The sequence below is a fragment of the Cyprinodon variegatus genome, unplaced genomic scaffold (genome assembly GCF_000732505.1).
Source record: "Cyprinodon variegatus isolate N-32 unplaced genomic scaffold, C_variegatus-1.0 Scaffold402, whole genome shotgun sequence".
NCBI classification, from domain to species: Eukaryota; Metazoa; Chordata; class Actinopteri; order Cyprinodontiformes; family Cyprinodontidae; genus Cyprinodon; species Cyprinodon variegatus.
The window spans coordinates 460,130-477,726 of NW_015150855.1; the positions used below are offsets into that span (position 1 = coordinate 460,130).

At 43.4% G+C, this 17,597-nt stretch overlaps 1 protein-coding gene across 1 annotated transcript in view; it reads left to right on the forward strand.

Moving 5' to 3' along the window:
• The first annotated feature begins 1,242 nt into the window (after positions 1-1,242).
• tnpo3 (transportin 3) overlaps positions 1,243-17,597 on the forward strand; it is a 20,862-nt gene continuing 4,507 nt past the window's right edge. Inside the window, exons 1-22 of the mRNA XM_015387708.1 lie at positions 1,243-1,497; positions 2,608-2,808; positions 4,614-4,687; positions 4,774-4,930; positions 5,016-5,159; positions 5,235-5,410; positions 5,488-5,626; positions 12,425-12,571; positions 12,648-12,755; positions 12,835-12,926; positions 13,004-13,143; positions 13,227-13,418; positions 13,521-13,612; positions 13,680-13,756; positions 13,830-13,890; positions 13,966-14,106; positions 15,392-15,508; positions 15,587-15,681; positions 16,144-16,300; positions 16,436-16,603; positions 16,686-16,798; positions 17,271-17,354. Coding sequence (XP_015243194.1) covers positions 1,378-1,497; positions 2,608-2,808; positions 4,614-4,687; positions 4,774-4,930; positions 5,016-5,159; positions 5,235-5,410; positions 5,488-5,626; positions 12,425-12,571; positions 12,648-12,755; positions 12,835-12,926; positions 13,004-13,143; positions 13,227-13,418; positions 13,521-13,612; positions 13,680-13,756; positions 13,830-13,890; positions 13,966-14,106; positions 15,392-15,508; positions 15,587-15,681; positions 16,144-16,300; positions 16,436-16,603; positions 16,686-16,798; positions 17,271-17,331 — 2,772 coding nt within the window. The 5' untranslated portion in view covers positions 1,243-1,377 and the 3' untranslated portion in view covers positions 17,332-17,354. The remainder of the gene's footprint in view (positions 1,498-2,607; positions 2,809-4,613; positions 4,688-4,773; positions 4,931-5,015; positions 5,160-5,234; positions 5,411-5,487; positions 5,627-12,424; positions 12,572-12,647; positions 12,756-12,834; positions 12,927-13,003; positions 13,144-13,226; positions 13,419-13,520; positions 13,613-13,679; positions 13,757-13,829; positions 13,891-13,965; positions 14,107-15,391; positions 15,509-15,586; positions 15,682-16,143; positions 16,301-16,435; positions 16,604-16,685; positions 16,799-17,270; positions 17,355-17,597) is intronic.

Consider the following 17,597-nt stretch of genomic DNA (forward strand, 5'->3'; position numbering starts at 1 on the left):
CTGGGAATGATTTTCAGGCATTTTTCCATCTACAGCGGCCCACTTACACGAAGCCAGCCAGACACCCACTCAAACATACTATGTCTATGTCACTGACTCACGTTTTGTAGCCCAAAATATTTTCATAAACCGTCTGGATCTACGAAATTTTGCCCAAATTGAACCAAAGTCTATTGATCTCTTAGGCCATAAATCTAAAGAAAAATATTTTTTACCCATAGTCGGCCATCCTAAACCGCCAGATTGGAAATATCCCAACCTGGCAACAATGCATGTAAGACGGGAGACATTAGCCTTTAGATGCAAAACCCCATCATGCACTCAAACATATTTTTGCAAAATATTCGAACATAAATTTGCCAAATAAAGAGGAACATTGTAGTTTGGTTTAAAGAAAGCATTTTAGTTTAATTATAATTTAGTTTGTTGCAAGGATTTTACAGTTTGTAGAAATAGAAAATCACCCCATATGCCAACCGTCACAAGGATGTGCATGACAAGGAAGGGCTATATATACTGCATGCCTCATACAGGTAGTTAACATTGTATTACTTCTTGAGCTCCTTGAGTTATTTACTGACACAGGTAGGTGCTTTGGTTGACCCTGATGTTAGATGTCACCCGCCAGTAAAAATCAGAAAGAAGAAGAAGTCGTCTTCTCAGTGCAGAGGGCCCCATTCCTGTTTTTGCCTAGAGCCCCAAATTTCCTAAATCCACCCCTGGACACAGGAAATATATACATTTAGTTAAACACATCTAAACACAGAAACAATGACAGAAACAGCTGATAAAACAACACAAACACTTGAAAGGTCATAGAAATATTGGTACCTATTCCACTAATGTATTCTAATTTGAACCAAAAAAAAGGTCTCTATTTCTTATATCTATATCTTAGGATATACTTTTGTGGTGCTAAACTTCCCTGGCATGTGGAAGCTTCCCTCTCCATAAAGTATGCTTAAAATGACATGTAAGAAAATTAATCAAAACTTAAGTTTCAGTTTCTCAAAGAGTTGTTTAGCTGTTTTATTTCCCAGACTGAAATATTTCAACAGATAAGTGAAATCTTAAAATTAAACCAGCTCAGGCTCACGAACTGCATAAAAAAATTAAATAGTACATATTAAACACACTAACTAAAATGGTTGATTAGTTTCATGTTAATGAACTCGTTTAGCCGTCCGGGCTCTTTCTTCCAGAGTGGAACCAATATTCCAGGAGTGTTTCCGACCGGAACAGGATCCAGGTTGTCCCCGGAAGAGACCGTGTGAGATGGCGGTCGGTTTTCGGACCGTTTGGTAGTTTTCTTCTGTTTTTTTAGCTCCTCGTCCGAAACGAACCGTCTGCCTTACGGGAGCTTACTTCCAGGCCGCTATGGAGGGGGGCAAACCGAGCCTGACGCTGGTCTACCAGGCGGTCCAGGTCTTGTACCACGACCCGGACCCGGCCGGGAAGGAGCGAGCCTCGCTGTGGCTCGGGGAGCTTCAGAGATCGGTGAGAGCCCTGGGGAGTGGGTCCGCGCGGGTCCGTGTGGGGTTCCTTATGGGTTTAACGTGTCACTTTAGGGAGGGAGCCGACAGGTGAAGCGACCTGCGCCGTCCCGGAGGAGCCTCTGGTTCCGGTTAGCATTGTAGCTAAGCTAACGGAATGAATGGATCAAAACAGAAACACATCCTGTACTTTATTCACTGTATCCCACATTTAATCAAGTAAACATAAATCAAATCAACTGAACACGCAACTAATCATCAGTTTAAGTATTAAAACATGTGATTTTATTTTGGAAGAGAATGTTTATTCCTAACAGGCCCTGTTCCGCTGTCAGCATGGCTGACTGACAGCTGAAACAGACTCTGGATAAAAATCACTAGATTTACCTGGAAGAGGATTCGGATCACTTGCAGGTGATAGACCAGATCCAGAAGATTGAAGGGGGGGAGGGTCAGACCACTTCAACATTTCGGCCTTTTTACAGCAGCTCTAAATAAACCCTGACTATAAGTTTTATGGAGTAAGTATTTTTTATCCTTTAGACCCGGAACAGGAGAAAATCACTTTCTGACAGGAAAGATTTTACAGCAAACAGCTGGAGTACTCTGTAAAAAACATTTCGGGTATGTCAACATTTAAAAAAAATAATTATTTATGTCCACAAAATATGTTTAATTTTCTGTTATAAGGCCACCTTATATCCTAGAAGTTATTTGGAGCCTGAGATAGTCCTGGGACATCCACTGCATTGAAAATGAATTAACTGATCGTAATTGAGGACTAGTTAATCTGCTCTGGCTTGGATGAAGGGAAGTACATTTGGTAAATTGACTGAATCCTTGCATTTTAGTAATCATCTCGATATCGGTGGAAATCAGGACGGAAGTAGGATTAAGGAAGGAAGCCTTAGGGAACACTTTTTAAAAATCCTTTCAGATCCAGTTGGAAGTGGTAGTTTCCTAACACCCTGGATCTATGTTGAGGTTCAGATCCTTATCTACTGCTAGAAGAAATCCAGCTTTGAACCAAAGTGGCGTCTTAAAAAATAAATGCAGGCTCCACCCCCTAATCTGCTTCGTCGTTTGGTGACATCTCTTCTCCTACCGTCTGCAGATGTTTGCCTGGGAGATCTCCGACCAGCTGCTGCAGCTTAAGCAAGACGTAGAATCATGTTACTTCGCCGCTCAGACCATGAAGATGAAGATCCAAACTTCCTTCTATGAGCTTCCTCCAGAGACCCACAACGCACTGCGGGACTCGCTGTTGACCCACATCCAGAACCTCAAAGACTTGTCCCCCATCATCGTCACTCAGGTAAAAGTCGCCCCCAGAAACCTTGTTTCTGATGTATCTTCTATTAGGACAAAAATAACAGGGTTTGTAAAGTGAAAAGTTTGGCTTTGGTACGCCCTAATTTTCCCCGGAAACCTTGCTCAATTGTTCAAAATATCACAAAAAGCAGATCCTGGAGTTGGAAAAATAAATTTTTTTATGCTGAAAGCGATGCGGTGTGAAAGTAGCATTACACTTTCTGATTGAATTAACCTGTGACACATAATATACCTCAAAATGATCCCATAATCAGGATAAACATTCCATTTTAAAAGGCAGGAAATAGCTTTTCAGAGAGGCTAAACCCCCATATGCTGCGCAATGACGCCGCAAAAAGCCTATAGATGTGATATACCAAGGTGTACACCCTTTGGAATATTCCTAGATAAAATCCTGCTCTATATACACTAATACACAATTAAAAAAACTAATTATAAAATTAATTAGCTGGGTAAATCCAACCTTTTGTTAAAAAATGCAGCATGAAAACAACATGTATGTATGCCAGGAAGTAACCTCTCTTGTTTACCATTTAGAATAGTGCCTTGTATATAAACCATCCTAATCCCTCCTTTGATTTTGTTTTTTAATTTAATTTAAATTTTTTTATATTAAACTCTTAAGGTTATGGTATTGAAATGTTGAACAGGCTTTACCTAACCTCTCCTGGTTTTTAATGGTTATTGGAATTAGAGACACTAAAATAATAACATCTGAGTATAATGGAGTGCAGTTTTTTTGCATTTGCTTTTTTGGGGGTAAAATCTAAAGGTTAGGTCTTTATGGCCTTTATGCTAAAGGAGAACTGAGGTAAAATCAAGCAGAATGATGAAAAGGGGGTCCCTATGTCCTCCAGCAGTCTAAGCCTATGGTAGCATACTTAGAGTGGCTCAGGTTATCCTGAGCTATCTCTATAACTATAAGCTTTATCAAAAAGGAAAGTTTTAAGCCTAGCCTTAAAAGTAGACAGGATGTCTGCCTCACGGACTAAAACTGGTAGTTGGTTCCACAGGAGAGGAGCCTGATAACTAAAAGATCTGCCTCCCATTCTACTTTTAGAAATTCTAGGAACCACTAGTAAACCTGCAGACTGAGAGCGAAGTGCTCTGTTAGGAACATAAGGAACAATCAGATCTCTGATATCAGATGGAGCTTGGCCATTTAAGGCTTTATATGTGAGAAGGAGGATTTTAAATTCTATTCTGGATTTAACAGGAAGCCAATGAAGAGAAGCCAGGATAGGAGAGATATGATCTCTCTTTTTAATTTCCATCAGAACTCTGGCTGCAGCATTTTGGATCAGCTGAAGGCTTTTAACTACAGTTTGTGGACTTCCTGATAGTAAAGAATTACAATAGTCCAGCCTTGAAGTAACAAATGCATGGACTAGTTTCTCAGCATCAACCCTGGACAGGAGATTTCTCATTTTTGCAATATTGATCAAAAACAACACCAAGATTTTTTACTTTATTATCTGAAATCAGTTTAATCCCATCCAAATGAAGTGACTGACTAATCAGCTTCTATTTCAAAGACTCTGGTCCAAAGACTATCACTTCTGTTTTGTCTGCATTCAGAAGGAGAAAGTTAAGAGTCATCCAGGTTTTTATGTCTTCAGACATGCCTGTAATCTATGTAATGGGTTAGCTTCATCAGGATTTATAGACAGATATAGCTGGTTATCATCAGCATAACAGTGAAAATTAATCCCATGCTTTTCCTTTTTTCCTTTTCCTCTTGTTGGGCCGGTAGAGCAGTTAATGTTCTGATCGTTTCTGTCGTTGCAGCTGGCTCTGGCCATCGCCGACCTCGCCCTGCAGATGGCCTCTTGGAAAGGCTGCGTTCACACGCTCATAGAGAAGTAGGAAACGCTCACTGATCATGTACTCAATGTCTCTGCTATTTAGCTGCTTTTTGATCACTACATTTGTGGCCACGCCCCCTCAGATACAACGATGACATCAGTTCAATGCCGTTCCTCATCGAGATCCTGACGGTGCTGCCGGAGGAGGTTCACAGCCGCTCTTTGAGGATCGGAGCCAACCGCAGGACGGAAATCATTGAGGATTTGGCTTATTACTCCAACACAGTGGTGTCCCTGCTGGTCAGTTTGTCCCCCCGTTTGTCCAGGCTGTCTCTTTAGTCTAACCCTCGTTTATTAACATCTCTGTTTTGTCCCTCTTGCTCAGACAACATGTGTGGAGAAGACGGGAAACGATGAGAAAATGCTTATCAAGGTGTTCCGCTGTCTGGGCAGTTGGTTCAACCTCGGAGTCCTGGACAGCAACTTCATGGCCAGCAACCAGCTGCTCATGGTTCTCTTCCAAATCCTGGTGAGCTCCTTTCCTGGTCAGACAGTAGTCTGGAGCTGGTAGTCCGAGTCTGATTGGCTCTTTTCTCTCTTTCAGCAAAGGGATGAAACGTCTACAAACCTGCACGAAGCAGCGTCCGACTGCGTCTGCTCGGCCCTCTACGCCATAGAAAACGTCGACACAAACATGCCTCTGGCTCTGCAGCTCTTCCAGGGCGTCCTGACGTTGGAGACGGCCTATCACATGGCCGTGGCCCGAGAGGACCTGGACAAGTAAGGAGCAGTTCCCGGGTTCTGAAAGCAGGTTCTCTGCTGCCTCAGTCGCAATAAAAGCCGGTTTCTGTCTCCAGGGTGCTGAACTACTGCAGGATCTTCACCGAGCTCTGTGAGACGTTCTTAGAAACCACTGTCAGAACTCCGGGTCAGGGGATGGGAGACCTGAGGACGCTGGAGCTGCTGCTCATCTGTGCAGGACACCCGCAGTACGAGGTACGGAAATAACCCCCTGGTTTGGTCTGTGGTTCTGATTCAGAACAGGACACACAGGGATTAAAGTATTCCGGACTTAATTCCAGCAATTGCCTGTGGGTAAAAAAAAGTCACTTTAAAATAAATTTGCGGTATATAGATAAAATAAAAGACAATCAAAATCCCCCTTGTGTTAGTCAGCCAATTGTAGCAAAGCAGCGCTCCAAACTAAAAGTATTAGCCAATCAGAAGAAGAAGGGGGCGGGTCTTAGGAAAGCATGTTCCTCCTCCTCTTGGTTCTTGCTCAGGTTGCCAGACAGATTGTGGTTCAGTGCTGAAGTTTTACACGGAAAGTCAACTTGCGTCGTTTATGGCTCCATTCAGCGGAGAGACGTGGAAACAGTCAAAAAATAAATAAATGAAACTTTGTGTTTGGAGAGAAGGCAGAGTTTCAGCGGGTTATTAGATTATCATTTTTTAAATTAAGGCCTTAATTGGCATTAAAATTCATTAAATTTGTAGCGAATCAAAGTCTGAGCTGCAAACTGGGATGACTTTCAGCATAAACCTGACGTACATTCAGTAAAACAAACTCATCTGAGCACAGAGAGAAATTAAACCCAAAATGGCTTTATGAATAAAATCAGGTGGAGATTCATCAAACGTGAATCCAGACGACACTGATCAGTAAGGGCCCAGTGTCTAAAACATAATCCTCTCTGATACACAGAATCCAACAGATGCTTCCATAGAAATATTATTGCCATAGTCCAAAATGAGTAGAAAAGTTGTAGTGATGAGACGCCTCCATATGGAGGACCAGCTCTACCATATTACCGTAAATAAATGCTCATTAAATAAATAAGCATACAATTAAATGGCCCCAAAAATGCAATAAACAAATAAATTAAGGTAAAAACTAGTGTTGCGCCGATACCTGGCTGTGCTGTATTGGCTGATACCATCTGTTTGAAATTGATGTGTGTGTATATGAAGAACTGCATACTACTTGGAGGTAAAATAATTGCCATCATGGTTTTGTCAAGCTGCTGCCTACCTTTGTGAAGCAGGAAAAAGACAAAGTGAATCCAATAGAACTTTTTATTGCCTACCTGGAATGGGTGACAATAGTTGAATAAACTTTTGGCTCTCAAATGGTATCGGGCCCTATTTGTTGGTACTCGCCGATACCGATACCACCATTTTAGTGCTGGATCGGGGCCCCTCCTGATACTGGTATTGGTGCAACACTAGTAGAAATTAAGTTCTGCAATGCAACATAATTGTGTGTGTGTATATATATCTTAATTAGTTTCTTTATTTATTCACCTTTGTAATAATTACCTTATTTATTTATGTGCATGTTGTAATATTTTCTCTGTTTTCTTCTTGCTTTGTATTTTTTTACCCTATTTATTTCTACCTGTCGGTTTTACATTTCTGTCTGCATTTCTGCCTCATTAAGCAAATGAGGAGGGGGTGTGTCTTAGAGGGTCAACTTCTGCCCATTGGTTGATTTGCATTTTACTCTGACTGTGTTCATTATTATTCCCCCACTAAATAAAAAAAAGTAAGAATTTATTATCTTGAGACTATTAATAACAGGAGGAGAAAGGTAGCGTCAGACGAGCCGAGCGTGTGGTGATGTCATCAGTACGCTTCTGTTCCAATTGACCCAGATTCATGCTGCGTGCTCCCGTTCTCCCAAAGTCCAGACTTTCCTGTGTTCTTCTCAAGAACAAGGACACAAGTCCGTACTCCCGTTCTTATGAATTGATAAACGGCCAAAGACTTTAGACTCTCCTCTCCTCCTGTAGATTTGACAGATGCAGTGAATTTCTAACCTACCAATGAGCAGAAGTTGACCCTCTAAGACACACCCCCTTCCTCATTCGCATAATGAGGCACAAAAATGTAAAAACGACAGGCAGAAATAAATAGAATTGAAGAAATAAATAGGGTAAAAAAAATACAAAGGAAGAAAAAACAGACAAAAATGTTATAACAGGCACATAAATAAATACTTAAAAAATTAAGTAATAAAGTCGAAGATTATAACGGCCAATAAATAAATAGGGTCATTATTACAAAGGAGAATAAATAAAGAAGCTAATTAAAAGAGATTCATACATTTGTCTCACTTTATAATTTAATTTCTACCTACATTTATTTGTTTATTGTATTTTTGGGGGTGTTTAACTGTATGCTTATTTATTTATTGCGCATTTATTTATTTCAGTATTTGAAATATGGCAGAGCTGGTCCTCCATACCTCCAGGCTTCAACAGGCAAATATGAAGATGAGCAAATGAAGCAAAATGTTTGGCAAATGGATTCATTTTTTCGAAGCTTCATTTAGAGTGACCCCTCCTGGAAAAGTGTGGAACTGCAGGNCTTTGCATTTAGAGTGACCTACGATGACGGCGGAAAGAAAGTTGTGGATAAAAGTGCAACAGTGTGCAAGCATTGTGCAACATGTTTTGTTTATGCTAATAGCAACATGACCAACATGTCAGGCTAACCCCGAAATCCCACATACTCCATCAGCGCTCCGCCCCGCTGCGCTCCAGACCGGCTGCTTAAAGCAAAGCCTACAGCCTCCCCTGTGGCTCCCTCCGTCCGCTCCCCTCTGAGTCCCTTGGAGATCGTAGAGGGCATGCGCCAGATGATTAAATTCAAAGCAGCAAAACATACGGAAATGATCCAGGGTTTCCCCTGATCATTTAAAATAATTACAATCCATAATTTTTTGGGGGATTTTTTCATTAATTTCATAAATTTTTATGGGATTTCGAGGTAACAATCAACATATACAGAATCGAACCGAACCGAAAACCGTGACCACGAAACCGTGAATAGAACCGAACCGTGGATTTTGTGAACCGTTCCACCCCTAATATGAAGAACTGCATACTACTTGGATGTAAAATAATTGCCATCATGGGTTTGTCAAGCTGCTGCCTTCCTTAGTGAAGCAGGAAAAAGACTAATACAAAGTGAATCCAGTAGAACACAGGTGTCAAACTGGTTCCAGTAAGGGCCGTGTGGCTGCAGGTTTTCTTTCCAACCAAACAATAGCACTACAGACTCCATTCATATCATCAAGTCATCATGTTCAGATTGGACCTTGATGAGTTGACTGGAGTCTGGTGTGCTGTTGCTTGGTTGGAAAGAAAACCTGCAGCCACACGGCCCTTTCTAGAACCAGTTTGACACCCCTGCAGTAGAACTTTTTATTGCCTACCTGGAATGGGTGACAATAGTTTAATAAACTTTTGGCTCTAAAAATGGTATTGGTGCCCTATTTGTTGGTACTCGCCAATAGCGATACCATCATTTTAGTGCTGGGTTGGGGCCCCGGCTGATACTGGTATCAGTGCAACACTAGTAGAAATTAAGTTCTGCAATGCGACATAATTGTATATATATATATATATATATATATATCTCTAAATTAGCTTCTTTATTTATTCACCTTTGTAATAATTACCTTATTTATTTATGCGCATGTTATAATATTTTCTCTGTTTTCTTCTTCCTTTGTATTTTTTTACCCCATTTCTGTCTGCATTTCTGCCTCATTAAGCAGATGAGGAGGGGGTGTGTCTTAGAGGGTCAACTTCTGCCCATTGGTTGATTTGCATTTTACTGCATTTTGAAAAGTTGAGAGGGCCGCGGCAACCAGCGGAGCTCCGAGGGTAGCGGCAGCCTCGCCTAGTCCATCTGCAGCAGCCCTCTCTCTGAAATGAACCATGTGTGAAGGACCGCTGGCCATGATGGCGATTTATTATTTTTTTATTTGACAAAATGTTCATTTGATTTGCATTTTACTCTGACTGTGTTCATTATTATTCCCCCACTAAATAAAAAAAAGTAAGAATTTATTATTATCTTGAGAATATTAATAACAGGAGGTGAAATGCAGCTCCAGAAGAGCTTTGAATGTGGTGATGTCATCAGTACGCTTCTGTTCCAATTGACCCAGATTCATGCTGCGTGCTCCCGTTCTCCCAGAGTCCAGACTTTCCTGTGTTCTTCTCAAGAACAAGGACACAAGTCCGTACTCCCGTTCTTATGAATTGATAAACGGCCAGGGACTTCAGACTCTCCTCTCCTCCTGTAGATTTGACAGATGCAGTGAATTTCTAACCAACCAATGAGCAGAAGTTGACCCTCTAAGACACACCCCCTTCCTCATTCGCATAATGAGGCACAAAAATGTAAAAACGACTGGCAGAAATAAATAGAATTGAAGAAATAAATAGGGTAAAAAAAATACAACGTAAGAAAAAACAGACAAAAATGTTATAACAGGCACATAAATAAATACTTAAAAAATTAAGTAATAAAGTCAAAGATTATAACGGCCAATAAATAAATAGAGTCATTATTACAAAGGAGAATAAATAAAGAAGCTAATTAAAAGAGATTCATACATTTGTCTCACTGTATAATTTAATTTCTACCTATATTTATTTGTTTATTGTATTTTTGGGGGTGTTTAACTGTATGCTTATTTATTTATTGCGCATTTATTTATTTCAGTATTTTTAAATATGGCAGAGCTGGTCTTCCATACCTCCAAGCTTCAACAGGCAAATAGAGTTGATGAGCAAATGAAGCAAAATGTTTGGCAAATGGATTCATTTTTTCGAAGCTTCATTTAGAGTGACCCCTCCTGGAAAAGTGTGGAACTGCAGGATTGTCAGGGATAGAGGGACAATCATTCATCCATATGTGATGTAAAATCCTGCTGAGTCAGCGATTCCTCGGTGCAACTAGTGGCTTATTTGTCAGGTGTAGATTACAGAGGTTGAAGTCCCCTTTGGTGCAAAATAAACCTAGCATTTAACACTCATTTAGAAAATATGCTGGTGCACACACAGCGTATCAAAGTGTATTTGCGCATAAAGGTAGATGATTGCTTTTATGTTACTGAGGAGAGTTTGGGGTTTACATACATTGGATTCAGGAGGAAAATCAGTTGCTGATTTGAACAGGGGTTCTTTCCCTGCTCTGAAGCAGGAACTGTGATTCTGTGCTACGGGTTTGAAGCATGTATTGAAGCTTTAGACTATCATCACTACAAATATGATTGAATTCTGTAATTAAAAATCTTCAGTTTGTTGATTGTGGAAAAAAATGCGGAGAATCACCAGCAATTAAGGCTTAAACGTTAGGGCTGTAACAGTGCTGAAGTATCGATACTATTCCCGCTCAGGAGGATGTTGGCTCATTTGCTCCGCCCCTCAAAGTTACTCCAGGACGCTCCGCTCAAAATCCGCTCCGTGCTCAGCTTAATTTTACTGCCGCTCTGGCGAAATCATTCCACACTCGCTCAAATTTTCAGGAGAAGGCATTTTCTGATATTTTTCCTTCATGTAATTATGCCAGGTTTCTGGGACACACAGCATTTGATTTAATGATGGGACCAATACATCTGTGTATTGTCTTATTTAACTGCCTGCTAACGTATTGTTTCTCAGCTGTGAATGTAACACCCTGCTTCATTCATGTTGCCCCGCGTTTCCTATTTAATTATTAATTTATTTTACTAGACTACATTAAAAAGGTCTCTTCCCATCCCATTGCTAATGAGATAATAGCGTATAATGCATGTATGCAATCCATTTTCAAGAAAGGCTCTTACCACAACGATCACTTTATGTAAACCCACTCTGTATTGTTAAGTATAGCTAGTGAATGTTTTTATATTTTATCCCAGTTTTTAATCACACAATATGCAATCTTCGTTTCGACGATTCCGTGGTAAAGTTTAAACATAGACTGTAACATGCATATTTTAAGTCATATTTAAATGTGAAATCATTCTGGCTTAAACATGTATATTAATGTACACTTTATCAGAGGATATTGTCCCAAATGTTAGAAAATTTCTATTTTCAAAAAAAATCCTGTCTTAAAATTTTTTTTCTCGTTGTCTTAGTTATACGTCAGCCTGTACACTTAGTTTCGGTCAATCTTATATCAACGGTACGGCTGGAAGCCTTCTACACCAAACCAAGCTTCTGCCGCCCTGGCGTCCTCTTCCACAACATCTTCATCCCCGCTTTCCTCCTCTAAATAACAAATGGATGATGAAGGAGACTCATCCACAACCTCCGACACTAAACTCTCCTCCTCTTGCATGTTTCCTCTGTCCATAGCGTTCCTTGACAGTGTCGTTTCTAAGTCACCAATTTAGTGCTACTTGGTCCCAATGGAATTTCCCATTGGGAACCTGCTAGCACTAAGTTGCTAACTGGTTAGCAAGATGCTTCAAAGAAATCGGCCACAACCAAAGAGCTTGCAAACCTTCCGCCACAACAATCCCACCGTCTCGATAAACATCCAATCAAATTCACTTTATTCACTAGCGTAAAGTCGTGCACCACTCAGGAGAATTCGGAACTGCAAAGGTTGAAATGTCCGCTTCCCTACGACTTTAAAAACTGTCGGTCTGCAATGAGACACCAGGGGAACATGACAGTGAATCTGTGAGGCTGGCTGTGGGCAGGAGTCGTCCTCCCTGTGGGACGCTGCCGGGCCACGCTCAGAGAGCACAGGAAGCTGAAACTGCATCTGGGTTTTAGTTCTCTGAAAACACGAGGCGGCTGCAGAACTTCTTAAGCTGCATCTGAAGGAGGAGCGATGCCCTCTGAGCTGGTTATGACGTCCAGAACTCATCTCATCCTGGCTGTCAGTCACGGCGATGAGGGAATCATGATCTCTAGGGTCCGATATAACCTCCTCAGTGATCCACACGCTGCTCTGCCTGAAGCCCGCTTGGTCTCAGTTCTGATTCTGGTGTCTTTGCAGGTTGTTGAGATTTCTTTCAACTTCTGGTACCGTCTGGGAGAACATCTCTACAAAATAAACGATGTAAATCTTCACAACATCTTCCGACCCTACATCCAGAGACTCCTGCACTGTTTGGCGCGGCACTGCCAGCTCGATCCGGACCACGTAAGGCAACAGAACCCTCTCTAGCTGACCCAGTTCTATTCCTGCTCTTCAGTCTAAAGTTGCTCCCAATCCACAGGAGGGAATTCCAGAGGAAACAGACGATTTTGGGGAATTCAGGATGAGGGTTTCAGACCTCGTTAAGGATGTTATTTTCCTGGTGGGATCCATGGAATGCTTTTCTCAGGTAGCTCCAGAACCTCAGCAAAGTTCTGCTCAGCGCTGTGCTGCAGCCCAGGTAATGTTCTGTGTGTCTGCTCCATCAGTTGTATTCTACACTAAAAGATGGCAGTCCTCCGTGGGAGGTGACGGAAGCCGTCCTCTTCATCATGGCTTCCATCGCGAAGAGCGTCGACCCGTGAGTTTCTCTCCATGGCGTAGAACTAGTTTCAGGTGAGAAGTTCTAAGCTGATCCGATAACTTTTTTTTTTCCAGAGAGAACAACCCGACGGTGTCTGAGGTTCTGCAGCAGGTGGTCCTGCTTCCGGAAAACGTCCACATAGCTGTGCGCTACACCAGCATCGAGCTGGTGGGAGAGATGAGCGAGGTGGTGGACCGGAACCCCAGATTCCTGGGTAGGGCGGTCCTCCCGGTCGGTGTGTGGAAACCCGGCGGACCTCCCCCTGAAGCTAATCCCACTGTCTTCCTCCCGCTGCAGACCCGGTGCTGAACTACCTGATGAAGGGGCTCAGAGAGAAGCCTCTGGCGTCAGCGGCGGCCAAGGCCATCCACAACATCTGCTCCGTGTGCCGGGATCACATGGCTCAGCACTTCCAGGGTCTGCTGGAGATCGCTCGCTCTCTGGACTCCTTCGCTCTGTCCACCGAGGCTGCGGTCGGACTCCTCAAAGGTAGGGGGCGCCTGCCGTCTGCGCTGCGGAGGCTTTGGTTGGTTGTTCAGGTCTGAAGCATCTCTGTCCTTCCTTCTGATTGGCCGCTGGTCCCCTCTGCAGGTACGGCGCTGGTCCTGGCCCGGCTGCCTCTGGAGAAGATAGCAGAATGTCTCAGCGACCTGTGTGCTGTTCAGGTTCTGGCACTGAAGAAGGTGAGCGTTTGTTTAGGTCTCTGGGCGGGAGCTGTGGGAACCGTTCTGACCAAACTTTTCCTTCCAGCTTCTGGCGGAACAATCTACGAACGGGAAGTCAGCGGATCCCACGGTGTGGCTGGACAGGCTGGCCGTCATCTTCAGGTGAGTTTAGCTGCCGGGAAGTTTTCCCACTGCGGCTGCAGACAGTGAACGCATCGTGCTGCTCCCTCCTCAGACACACCAACCCCATCGTGGAGAACGGACAGACCCATCCGTGTCAGAAAGTCATCCAGGAGGTAAATCCCCTGAACTCACCTGAGCTTTTCTGGGAAAGCAGCTTTAAATCTTAACGATTGGCCCCGCCTCTGCAGATCTGGCCGGTTCTGTCGGAGACGCTCAACGCTCACCAGGCGGACAACCGGATCGTGGAGCGCTGCTGCCGCTGCCTCCGCTTCGCCGTGCGCTGCGTCGGGAAAGGCTCCGCCTCCTTGCTGCAGCCGCTCGTCACTCAGGTGATGTCCGCCTCCGATGTCTTGAGCCGTTTCTTACTTGTGCGTTCTCGTGCACTAATGAAACGCCATCAGCCTCAGCCCTAGAACTGTTCCAATTTACAAGAACAGCAGAGAAAGGACAGTCTCTGGATGTTTTTCTTGCCCCTCCCCTTTTACCCAGCATGCATCAGAACAGACTTGTCTGTTGTTGAGATTGACAGCTGTCCCAGCATGCACTGCAGCAGCAGCTTTCGATGGAGCGCTCACAGAGCGCAGAGTATAAAGTAAAAGTTTTTTTTACTCTTTTCTGTTGCTGTTGTTCAATAAAAGTACGTTTTAAGGTCATTTGAGGCGAGAATGTTATACTTTAAAGCGTCACTAAATGGCCTATTTATTGATTTAGTGCGTAATTTTAAAAAAACATTTCCGAAGTTGAGAGGACTGCTGCAACCAGCGGACCTCCGAGGCTAACGGCAGCCAGGGCTAACGTTAGCCGGTCTGCAGCAGCCCTCTCTCTGCATAGACGTGTGTTTTCTGTTTTATTTGGCTAAATGTTCATTTGATTTGTGTTTATCTGACTGTTAACTATTATTCCCCCACTAAATTAAAAAAGTAAGAATTTATTTTTATTAGATTAGATTAGATTAAACTTTATTGTCATTACACAGGAATAGGTACAAGGCAACGAAATGCAGTTTAGGTCTAACCAGAAGTGCAATAGCAGCAAGTGCAGGATAAATAATGGTTCCATAAATACAGGACATGAGTATAGAGATGAATATCATTATTAACAGAATCTTACTAGTAGATGAATATAATATATATAGAAAACTAGTGTTATGAACTAAATTTACAGCTGGATATGTACCGAATATAATATACAGGTGGATGTTACTATAAAAAGGGTTTTTACAGTTATGTACAATAGCATATATACAGATGTACAATAGCATATATACAGTTGGGTTTTACTATAAAAAGAATAAATAAAGTTTTGACGGATCTATCTAATTTAAAGTGCAGTGGAAGGTAATTGCATATTACAGTTTTATCTAGAGACTATTAATAACAGGAGGTGAAATGCAGCTCCGTACGAGTCGAGCATGTGGTGATGTCATCAGTACTCTTCTGCTCCAATGGACCCATATTAATGCTGTGTGCTCCCGTTCCTCCTGAGTCCACACCTTCCTTTGTTCTTCTTGAGAACAGACTTGATGAGGACGCATGCTTGTGATTTGGGAAATGGTCTTGGTCTGGCGACAGCCGTTACCAGGGAAACACTGACTTTGTTTTTCATCTCCATCAGATGGTGAGTGTGTACCAGGTGTATCCCCACTCCTGCTTCCTGTACCTGGGCAGCATCCTGGTGGACGAGTACGGCATGGAGGAGGGCTGCAGGCAGGGGCTGCTGGACATGCTGCAGGTAAACGCCCACCTGTCCACACCTGAGACCACGCCCAGCAGACCCCATCAGCTCACCTAGCTACTCTTTATCCCGTAGGCTCTCTGCATGCCCACCTTCCAGCTGCTGGAGCAGCCCAACAGCCTGAGGAACCACCCCGACACCGTGGACGACCTGTTCAGACTAGCCACCAGGTGAGCAGAGTTTCCTGCTGGACAGCAGGTCCCGTATGGAGAGCCTTTTACTCCATTATTGTTGCAAAGAATGCTTTTCATGAATGGAAATTTATAGGAAAAAAAAAAAAAACAGCTAAATCTACAACTGAAACTTTGAAAAAGTTCTTAATAAAAACAGGTTTTGAGAGTAACTTTGCTGTTTTCTCAGATTTATTTTATTTTTGCACATTACTGTTTCAGGTTGTACTTGAAATAAAGATGATCTGGTCGCAAAAAATGCAATTTGTAAAACAATCTGAAAAAGAGGAATTTAGGAAAACATAAAATAAAATTGATTAAAAAAAGAAAAATAATAATGAATGGATTTCACTCCCAGGTTGCATTTTTGCATTTACAAATCATGTTCTTTAAAAACAACTGTGGAGCAAAATTTCCTCCATATTTCTGCCTCAAATATTCTTCTGGTGTCTTTGCGTCCAGATTTGTCCAGAGGAGTCCCGTCACGCTGCTAGGCAGCACTATCATCGTCCACATCATCCAGTGCGCCATCGCCGCCGCATCCCTCGACCACCGGGACGCCAACTGCAGCGTGATGAAGTTCATCCGAGACCTGGTCCACACCGGAGTCGGCAACGATGTGAGTCCCCCCCCGCCGGTTCATTCTGACATGCAACATAGATGTTAGTGATGGACTGGAACCGGTTTAATCTGGTTCAAAGGCAGACTCTAGGTGTTTGGATTTAACCGTGTGTCTATGGGGGGGTGTGTGCAGCACGAGGAGGACTTTGAGTTGAGGAAGCGTCTGATTGGTCAGGCCATGGAGCAGAACGGCCAGCAGCTCATTAACCAGCTGCTGCACTCCTGCTGCTTCTGCCTGCCGCCATACACGCTGCCGGACGTGGCCGAGGTTCTGTGGGAAATCATGCTGTTCGACCGACCCGTGAGTCCCCCCGCAGGCCGAGTCAGGGTCCGCTCCGTCGGTTCTGGAGCCAGCCCTTCATCTCTGCTCCTTTTGTTTGCAGATGTTCTGCCGCTGGCTGGAAAATGCTCTGAAAGGCTTACCGAAGGAGACGGCGGGAGGAGCCGTGACCGTCACCCACAAACAGCTGACGGACTTCCACAAACAGGTGACCAGGTGAGTTCTAAGAGCGCGGCACAGAACCCACACATCTCTGAGATCAGACAGCCCCAGGTCCTCATTGGTCACACACCAACAGCTGCTGCCACTTCCTGTCGCTTCTGTGGTTGCCATGTCGACACAGTGAGCTGCTGCAGCCATTAGTGAAAAATTCACTATTGGTTCAAAATGAGTGCTGGACCGGTTGGATCTCCCAGCTTAGAAGAGATCCTGCTGGTTCTGATCCAAACAGAGGAGCTCAGCAGTGACTAATCCATGAGGCGTTCAGGGACTGTCAAAGCCTGAAGCTTCACTTTTCTAGTTGAGACTCGTCTTTTCGAAGGTGGGCGGCTGAAAGACTGAAGCTCAGAGGCGGCGAGTCCAGACCCGTCCTGGTAGCAGAGCTGCAGCAGGAAACACCTGACTCATTCACTTGATAAAACCCACTCATCCTGCAGGAACCTGAAGGGCTGCTCTGCTTCTCTTTCAGTGCCGAGGAGTGCAAACAGGTGTGCTGGGCCATCCGAGAGTTCACCAGACTGTACCGATAGCTGCGACCTTCTCATGACACCAGGTAACCTTCCACACCGGAAACTTGTCTGAGCTGCAGCTTTAAGCCTTGGCTTAGAAAACTGGAACCCAGGTTTACTTTCTACAGACTGTTAGAAGCGGAGACCCTTTCTACAGACTGTTAGAAGCGGACACCCTTTCTACAGACTGTTAGAAGCGGAGACCCTTTCTACAGACTGTTAGAAGGCGGAGACCCTTTCTACAGACTGTTAGAAGCGGAGACCCTTTCTACAGACTGTTAGAAGCG